This window comes from Capsicum annuum, chromosome 12 (genome assembly GCF_002878395.1).
Source record: "Capsicum annuum cultivar UCD-10X-F1 chromosome 12, UCD10Xv1.1, whole genome shotgun sequence".
Taxonomy (NCBI): domain Eukaryota; kingdom Viridiplantae; phylum Streptophyta; class Magnoliopsida; order Solanales; family Solanaceae; genus Capsicum; species Capsicum annuum.
The window spans coordinates 228814307-228824758 of record NC_061122.1 but is presented as its reverse complement, the minus strand read 5'-3'; the positions used below and the strand labels follow the sequence as shown (position 1 = coordinate 228824758).

The following is a 10452-nucleotide window of genomic DNA, read 5'->3' as shown; positions in this document are numbered from 1 at the left end:
TCACCAACAAGGACGAAATAACACGCAATATTCAATTCAACACCAAATATAATAAGCAATAAAATAAAAGAGAAAGAGAGTAGAATTTGACCTCAATTTGAAGCATTCAAACTCAATTTTATTCAAATAAAAAGAGTCCGCACCCAGAACCTCGAATCAAACCTCAATCGAACAAACCCAACTTCAGAAAACTCACGAACAGACCTCAATATGCAACCCAAAACTACAAACCCGCAAAGAAACAAGTGACCCAAAACAACAATACGTAAATTCATACTAAATATGAACAAAAACACTATTCTGGATCGGGTTTGGGACGAGTGGACCTAATGACGTCGTTTTTCTTCGGATTTTGCCGGAACAGCAGCAAAACGGAGATTGGAGTGTTATCTGGCAGCTAATTCGACAAGTTTCCGGTGAGTTTCTCAACGGAAACCATCAATAAGCACCGATTTCCCTTCCTCTCATGATTCTCACTATCTCTCTCTAATCTCTCTCACCTGAATTCCCTCTCTATTCTCTCTCTCGCTGTTTCTCCCCCAAATTTCTCTCACTACCCATCAATTTCTGGTGTGTGTGCCTATATTGATGGTGAATCTGTGTTGTTGTTGTTATCTATGTTAAGTATCGATGGGGGTGTGGGATTTTTGAGTGAAAAGTCAGCTGGGTGTCTTTTTTTTTTAGTCCGTGAAGCTGGTGAGGTGAGTCATATGTACTCTCCCTTACAAAAATAGAAGAAGATCCTCCCCAAAATGCGTGCTCTGTCTAGTGTGTATATGGTGAATTAAAAAAAAAAAAACCAGCCCCCTTTTCCTTGTGTGTTGTGGGTGTCTCTTGATGATGATGATGATGGAGAATTGTTTTTTTTAGAAATATTCTATGGGCCCTTCAAGTGGTTATCATGTCTATTTGGTTAAAACGAGTAACAAATGTGAGACGGCTGCCTAGGGTGATGTGGGGTAGGGGTAAGGTGGGTGGGGTAGTGTGGTTGTTTATTTTGATTGGATAAGTTGTTAGAATTAAACAAAATAAATTAGGGGTTGTTATTTTTTGTCATTTTGTGGAGGGATAATTAAATGGGGTAGGGTACGTGGTAAGATGAGAGTAAAAACAATGGATTAAATCAACGTTGGGAGGGACAAAATTAGGTGTCTACACCTACATCAGATATATGCAAGTTGAAGCGGTCTCTGTATGGATTAAAACAAGCTCCTAGAGCTTGGTTTGACAAATTTCGGTCTACTTTGCTACAATTCTCTTTTGAGCAGAACAAATATGACTCATCTTTGTTTCTTCGGAAAACATCCACAGGTTGTGTTCTTATTTTGGTATATGTCGATGACATTATTATTACAGGAACTGATTCTTCACTAATCACTAGCCTGCAATAGCAACTTAAGGATTCTTTTCATACGAAAGATCTTGGTACTCTTACATATTTCTTGGGTTTGGAAGTTCATCGTGATTCATCCGGTGTATTTCTAAATCAACACAAATATACCTAAGATTTGATTTCTTTGGCAGGTCTTCAGGATTCCTCCTCTGTGAATACTCCATTAGAATTAAATATAAAGTATCGTCGGGAGGAAAGCGATCTTCTTCCTGATCCAACTATATTTTGGCAATTAGTTGGGAGCTTAAATTACCTTATTATTACAAGGCCTGATATCTCTTTTATAGTTCAATAAGTTAGTTCATGCAAGCTCCCCGTCATCTTCATTTGGTGGCTATCCGTCGCATCATTAGATACCTCCTAGGAACATCTAATCGTGGATTATTCTTTCCTAGTGGTTCGCCTATTCGTCTTAATGCTTTTAGTGATTCTGATTGAGCGGGATGTTCTGACACTCATCGTTTGGTTACTGGTTGGTGCATGTTTCTTGGGTAATCTTTGATATCTTGGAAGAGTAAGAAGCAAGACCGTGTGTCAAAATCTTCAACAGAGGCTGAATATCGAGCAATGTCTACTGCTTGCTCCTAGTTTGTGTGGCTTCGTGGACTACTTGCTGAGATTGGATTTCCTCAATCTAATCCTATTCCACTCCATGCTGACAATACAAGTGCTATTCAGATTGCTACTAATCCGGTTTATCATGAGCGAACCAAACACATCGAAGTAGACTGTCATTATATACGAGAAGCTATAGATAAAGGTGCCGTTACTCTTCTGCACGTGTCCAGTGATCTTCAAATAGCTGATGCATTTATAAAATCAATGGCACAACAACGACATCAGTTTCTCATCGGCAAATTGATACTTCTTGATCTATCAGCATTAATTTGAGGGGGGATGTTAGCATGATGTAAATATTGTATATTAATGTAATCATATATTGTTGTATATTGGTGTAATTACATAGATTTGATTTAGCAGTTAAAGAGAATAATAGTGACTTTGGTAAGAGCAGATTTGGTGGGATAGAATAGCAAATTTAGAGGGATAGAAAAGCTGATCTTTAGGGATGTAATCATTGAATATTTTCTATTTAATGACAAGACTCTCAATATTGAGAGGTATTCAGCAGAAAGTTGACAGGTTGAACATAAACAAAGAACTTCCTGACATGTCTGGAATTCTTGACAGACCTTGCAGTACTACTTTGGTGTCCAAAAAATCTCCTTAGCAATGTCCTACGAAACAATTCCATAAAAAGAGTCTTGTAGCCTGCTACAACTACAACATTGGCTCTAATAGCCTCATAAAGAGTTGAAGCTATTTGCATAATCTTGTCACTTTTTGGATGGACACATTGTAATATTCCCACATGAGAAGGCAAAACATTTGACACTATATGGTTGTGTTCCCATACTGCCCGGTCATATACACCATCACGAATGTGCTCATGGATACTACTAGGGACGTGACTTAATATTGATAAATTGGGAAACATTTTACGCACCAAACTTGCGCATAGAAACCCAAAGGCACAAGAGAAAAGTAAGTCGAACCGTTGCATACAACTAATCAATATTTTGCAAGGTACAACCTGATCAAAATGTTTATCGGCTAACTGCTTTTTTTGTTGATTACATCTTTCAAGATCAGTTTTGTGGGTACCAGAAGAACTTTTGACGTACCTCCTTGCAGAAACCAAACCAAGTAACTAAAACCAAGTTCCATAGAATAAGAAAATTTCCCACTCATTATACGAGGAACTAACTAGCACGTGCTCACTGAAGGCGACATCTTAAGCACGATAGCATTCCAGTAATGGTAGTGGCTTCGTGTTCACTGTATAACCTATGGGAGCCTTGGACATAGAACTTATACCTGGTTCCCATACTCAAAGGTTCATTGCAGTCTTATGAACAACGACAATGAAGGAATTCACCCCAGGATTAAATGGAAACTGATACAAAATATTGTGACCACTGAATTCCTCAATAGATTTTCCACGCTCCACATCAGATATCACTTTATCCATAGGAATTTACTTGTTGGAATGTCATCTCCATTCCCCATAAGACCTTTATCTAGAGATAGATACTCAGTACCTTCCAAGGTCTCAATTTCAATTTGTCGTATATTATTGCCACGATTTAAAGAAATTGGGTTAATGTACCTCTCTGGCAGTTCTCTTTGCGTTAATGTACCTCTCTGGTTGTTCTCAATTTCAATTGGACTGCGAGACTATCCGTACTTGTAGCTGCTTCATGAGGCATTCAACTGAAGTTTGTGATCGCGTTTCAGCAAATACTGTGGGGCAGCCATTGGTGAAACTTTCGTCAAGCACCTTGTGCACATCGATTTTGCTTTGAGGTTCAGATTTCTCATCATAGCATTGCGGCAAAGGTGTCGTGGTTGTATTGCTTTTATATGGATGAACATATTGAGGGTAAGGCAAAAGTACTCCTGACTTACCGAAGCTCGATGAGATAGCCTCAAAACGACTTTGGTTCTCAGTCACGGAAGCTACATGCTTGAGATTTGCCAATCTCCCTCCCGCAAACTCCAATCCTTTCTGTTTAAATCGAATTCTCACCTTATCAGCGAAATGTGGCCAATCAATTAATTGATTATTCCTTAATAACCACTGGTACCACTCCAATGCTTCACCATCGAGATAAAACGAAGCCACGGTGAGCTTTTGATCTTCCTTAATTTTATAGAAATTGAAATAGTGCTCTGCTTGGACCATCCAGGCCTCCGAATTCTCGCCACGAAACTTCCCTAATTTGGCGTCCATAACTTTTTTGGGGGGTTCAAAAGAGGTCATGGCATTTTTACCCAAAACGTCCAGCAACATCAACCTAAATTCAGTGAGATCTTTAGAGATAGAATCCTTCATTTGTTTGATTGAATCACGAACTGAATCGTCAACAAAAGCCTTGAGTACTTTTTGGATCTCCATTTGAGAGACCTATGGATGAAAGCACCAATGTAACGAACCCGAATTCTCAACTCAACAATCAATACACTGAGTGAACGAAACTAATAAACTTTGATTAATAGACAAGGGAGAAATTACAATATGAAAGAGCATGAATAGTAGTAGAAGGGGATGAGAGGATCAGAGAGAATTGGGATGAGAAACATAGACTTTGCCTAAGCAATTATGCAGAACCTATTTTGATCCCACAAGTGCTATTTATCAACCCGGATCCCACAGATTGCCACTTAATATGGTCTTGGGCTGTTTTGCCAATACGGGTCTAGGCCCATTCATAACAGCCGCTTCCATTGTGTCTGCTAACAAATCAAAGTACACACTGACCAATCTCAGTTTCCATCAACATAAACATGCGATTTCGTAAATTTGATTAGATAAATAAATTTTGAGCATTATATAGAACAATCACAACGGGAACACAAGGTGGCCCAAATAGATGTTTGTGTAGAAAATCTTTTGAATATTCCATTATACGTTCCATGCTTATCAATCAGCACACATCACCTAACCAAATACGGTTCTATCTCGATACGTTCCTCAAGAGGGACCATAACTAAAGACAAAGAAGAAGAGGATCTTTCTCTTATTCATTCTGGACGAAACTCAATTCCTTGAACAATGAGGCCGTGTTTCCAACTGCGATAGTGAATCTCCAACAATCGCGCTTCAACATCTCCGTCATCTCCTGTATCGTTGAAAAAGTTTCCCAATTTTAATTCCATCCATCCATCATCTCTTTCCATGGGTAGCATCGATCTAGGTCCTTGTCCTACAAAACTGACAACATTTGCTCGTCGCTCCGCTTCATTGTCACTCTCACAATCAACAAATCTAACAACTGAATTAGCACTTCCAAGGCCAAAAAATGTATCTTCAAATTTGAACACTAGATAAGCAAAATATTCAGTTCTTTTCGACAGCACTCGAGTTTCAATTTTGCCCCGGATATCAAGCCAACAGACGCTATTAAGTTTAGCCACTTCAGAGAATCTGCAAAAAGTTTATACTTTCTCAGTAATTATACTATATACTATTGTAAAGTAATTTCTTCCAAAATTTAGAGTAGACGGAAAGGAACTGCGAAAAATATAAAACCTGGAGTCCCGGTGAGATATCCATTCCCAATATGCTGGTGTATCACCCCATGCAATACCAAGTTCTCGTGCTGCGACCATAAAACATTTATTCCCCGTTTTCTTGTCCAATGAAAAACTCTATTTGACAGATCAAATACAGACACAAAATCATCAGGTAGAGAGATATGTTAACAATTGATAGTTGAGGTGTGTTTTGATAAATAGTTGATGCTAGTTTAGGTAGAAAAGTCACAACTGATAGTTCAGAAACTGGAAAAAATTGAGATACTTAATTTAGGTGCGTTTTTGACGCCTCACTCATTTAATAACAAACCAAAAAGGTCGAAAAAGGTCCTACACCACTCGACAGCCCTGGGTCAGTACAGTAACCGTCCTATTCTTACTGGATCTGATTGCAATCATGACAGACTAACCTCCTCTAAGGCGGCCTGAATCAGACCACCTAACAGTCCTTATGAATCTAACAGGACAATGAATTCATTGGCCTATTCTTATCAGTTGGGGCGGTCATCGCAGACCAACCGTACATACTACACACAATCATAGGCATACATAGGCCCCTTTTTCATTCACAATTAGTCAACTATTCTTGTATTCACGAAAATAACGCATACAAAAAAGCCAAGGAAATTCAACGCATATTAGAATAATTACATTATTTCTTTTACCTATCTACACAGTATAATTTTTCAGCAATGGGATATCAAAGAAATCATACCAATTTGCCTCCATCAAGAAGAATCGGAGAGTTACAGAGGCTGAAGTAAAGTTGTTTCTTCGAAGGAAAATCCATAAGAGAGTCTGATCTAGGGACAATATCTTCGTAATTAGTGGGCAAAAATGACTCCCAGACAACATCAGATTCTGCCGCAGACATGAATGTTTGCGAGACAGCTGAAGACTGAGCAGCATCTTTTGGTGATGTTAAGGAGATAATTGCTGATATGCAACCTTCCGGCATCAATCGGAAACTGTCCATCAGAAAAATTAATAAATTAAAGTTGCTGCACATCTGTACTGTTTACATATATAAACAAATAAAGACCACTTGTCAATTACTCAACCAGAGTCTTACCAAGAAACCCAAAAGTCAAAATTCTTAGCAACTAAGAAATTGACATTACATAATAACGATTAAATTAATCAAATTAAAGAAATAAAAAGAGATAAGCATCCAATACTCCGTTCAATCCATGACCGAAGTTGCTACGACACACTCTAACTTCACAAGGGTCCTATTACCTACTCAATTTTAGCGTATTTTTGACACTCTTTTGTGCTGACATGACAACTTTTTTACATAAAATGGGCCCCACATCAAAAGTTTCATGTCAGCCAAAAAAGGTGCCAAAAGATGTCATGTCAGCACAAAAGGGCCACAAAAATACCCTAAAATTGAGTTAGGGGGGTAATACGACCCCGTGCAGTTGGAGTGCAGTTGGAGTGTGTCAGAGCAACTTTGGTCAAAGTTCAGAGGCGTACCAGATGCTTTACTCAAATAAAAACATGGGAACTCTTATTAGTCACAATTAATACGAGAAAAGGTCCAAAATAGTTTCTTAAAGTATCTGAAACTGGTGCAGATTTAGTTTATAAAAAGAACCTCTGACTTTAGTTTTGCACTGATCCGCTATATGTATTAAAATATCCTTTAAATATCTATAACTCAATCGTAATTTTATATTAACTTGAGGTCGTTGTAGGAAACCACAAATTTCAAAGTCGCCATTTGCCTTAGCTAGGCAAACTAAGAGCTCTTTGCCGGTTCCATTGTGTCTGCTAACAAATCAAAGTACACGCTGACCAATCTCAGTTTCCATCAAAATAAACATGCGATTTCGTAAATTTGATTAGATAAATAAATTTTGAGCATTATATAGAACAATCACAACGGCAACACAAGGTGGCCCAAATAGTTCCTCAAGAAGGACCATATAACTAAAGACAAAGAAGAAGAGGATCTTTCTCTTCTTCATTCTGGACGAAACTCAATTCCTTGAATAATGAGACCGTGTTTCCAACCGAGATACCAAATCTCCATCAATCGCACTTCAACATCTCCGTCTTCTCCTGTATTGTTGAAAACTGTCCATCAGAAAAATTAATAAATTAAAGTTGCTGCACATCTGTACTGTTTATATATAAAAACTAATAAAGACTACTAGTCAATTAATTACTCAACCAGATTCTTACCAACAAACCATAAAGTCAAAATTCTTAGCAACTAAGAAATTGACATTACATAGTAATGATTAAATTAACCAAATTAAAGAAATAAAAAAAATGGGAACTCTTATTAGTCACAGTCAGTATAAGAAAAGGTCCAAAATAGGTTCTTAAGTATGTAAAACTGGTGCAGATTTAGCTTGAGACTAAGATCACATATCAAGTTCTTATAAAAAAGGGCACTGTCAATAGAGGCATATCGAGAGAGTAATATGCGAGTTCACATGAACCTGGTGACATTTGTTTTGCACAGATCCTCTTTTATGTATTAAAATATCCACTAAATATCTATAACTCAATCGTAATTGTATATTAACTTGAGGTCGTCTTAGGGTACCATAAACTTCAAATTCTAGATAGCTCTTTCCGCTTCCATTGTCTACTAACCAATCAAAGTACGCGCTGACCAATCTCAGTTTCCGTCAGCATAAACATGTGATTTCGTAAATTTGACTCGATAAATTAAGTTAGAGTATTATATAAAGAAATACAATGGTAGCAGGAGATGGCACAAATGGTTGTTCATCTAGCATATATGTTGTATATTTGATAATCCTTGCTTACAAATGGTACAATATCTAACTATATAAAATTTTCGCTCGATACGTTGGGCATATATAAAGAACTATCTGAATCAATACAATGAGACCAAAAAAAAAAAAGACTAGCTAAGAGGAGAATCTTTCTCTTCTTCATTCTGGACGAAACTCAATTCTTGAATAATGAGGCCGTGTTTCCAACCGAGATGCCTAATCTCCATCAATCGCGCTTTAACATCTCCAGCTTCTCATTTTTAGTGAGATTGATGGAGATTAAGCATCGAGATGTAAAAGGTGGCCTCATTGTTCACCTAATGGAGTTTTGTCCAGAATGAATTAAGAGAAGGATCCTCCTCTTACAATGCCATTTGTTCTGGCCTCATTTGTTGGTTCAGATACTTCTTATATGGTTCATATTCATGAGTTAACCGTAATAGGTTCATATTCATGAGTTAACACTATCAATATTGGAGAGTCATGATAGGTAATTTCATGGTTCAATATGATATAATTCATGAACATGTATGGAACCATTCTTGTAAAAATATTCATATTAATATTATTAAGTATCTATTAGCTAGGTCAATGGGAAAATTCCTCAGAAATTGGTATTATTATACTAGGGCTTGCAATTTCATAATGTATTGTTCATAGTGCAAAGAGTTTTAGGCATGTTACGAGAAGGTGACTTTCTTATGGATTATGGAATTGGAATCATACTTTAAGAGTTTCATAAAATTTTATCTTATAACTTTAATAGAAACATTCACATGATGGCATGACTGAGGGTTGGCTAGATATTGTATTACAAATCATCTACATACAACCAGAGATTTTGGAAAACAGATTAACATGAGATCCCAGTAGAAGATAAAGCAATCCTTCCTACTTGTTAAACTTAAAGAATTTCAGCATGCTAGCATATACTCAAACGGGATCGGACATTAATTTAAGAGATAAAAGGGATGTTCTTTATGTTAATTAATCCTAACGTCTTTCAAGAAATTTAGAAATAGAAAATACTTGTTGAAGATTATTTAGACCACCATATTATTGACTGGACAAGATTCAGGTTCTAGATTTAGGCAAAACCAGTCCTTACATTATGAATACATAAGCACTTGTTAAGACGCCGAGAGGAAATAGAACTTGAGAGGTTGATTTGTTTTTAATCTAACTGCTGAATACAAACACCTGGACACCATCTGTTTGGAAAGGAGATTACAAAACAGATTTGGAGAATAAGAAAACATAATGAAACATGAGCAAAAGATGGTTCTACATACCTCAAAACGTTTGAAGAACTTGAGATCTGGAGAAGGGATTAGACTTGTTTTCTTGAGTGAATTTCATCAGATTCTTGAGATTTGAGTTTTAGAGGAGGAATACGGATGTTTATTTATGTATATCGTATGAAAAACTGATGGGGAAAAGTGAGGTTTTATCCTATGAAACTTGAAGAAGGCAGGGAGGTTTGTATTGTAACGTGTAACTAATGGATAGTAAGTCTAGGAGTCTTAACGTATAAAATTAATGGAGAAGTAGGTTTTAATAACTTGGGGTTAATGTAAAAAGGAAAGGACAAAATTATCCCTCCAAGAATATGAAAAGAAAAGAAAAAAAGAAAATTTTTGTCTGGTATAGGGCTATTCGTTCTTAGTAAAACATACGTAACTTTTTACTCGGGTGTTGGATTAATGAGTTGTTGGTGGCGTTGGAAAGAAGACTCAAAAATCTTTAATTTGATAGGTAATGGGTCAGGTAACTCTAAATATTCTAGGAGAAATGTTTGTTTAAATTTGGACCTTGTGTGAACCTATATGAATACTTAATCACTAAAGGACCTTTCACTCAAATTTGTTTTAGAGATTTCTTATGCAATTAATTCATACCCAATACCCCTACGAAACTTAAGACTTGACTTTGGAACCTAGATACAATAAAATTTCTAGATTCTGGTCAAAGTACATCTGAAGAGAGGTCCAATTGATCTTATTTTTAGCTCAAACGTTCAGGGTGTTACACTTTTAATTGTTACTAATAAGAGTTACCATTTTTTAAACATACAAGGTGGGGAATCAAACCTTCACAAACAAGGTGAAAGTCCAGGTAGTCGGTCAATCAACTGAACTACTAAGATTCTCCGCTAAGAGGAGGTCTGGGCCTAGGCCATCCTGGCTATAAAATGCATCACTACGA

General features: G+C 36.9%; 1 protein-coding gene across 1 annotated transcript; it reads right to left on the bottom strand.

The window, feature by feature from the left end:
- Positions 1-4756: 4756 nt before the first annotated feature.
- On the bottom strand, positions 4757-9734 carry LOC107851790 (F-box protein PP2-B10). The gene is made up of 4 exons (XM_016696879.2): positions 9540-9734; positions 6207-7573; positions 5487-5605; positions 4757-5381 (listed from the first exon to the last, which is right to left on the bottom strand). The coding sequence occupies exons 2-4, from the start codon at positions 6498-6500 to the stop codon at positions 4979-4981; spliced, it is 816 nt and encodes a 271-aa protein (XP_016552365.2). The 5' UTR covers positions 6501-7573; positions 9540-9734; the 3' UTR covers positions 4757-4978.
- Positions 9735-10452: the final 718 nt, after the last annotated feature.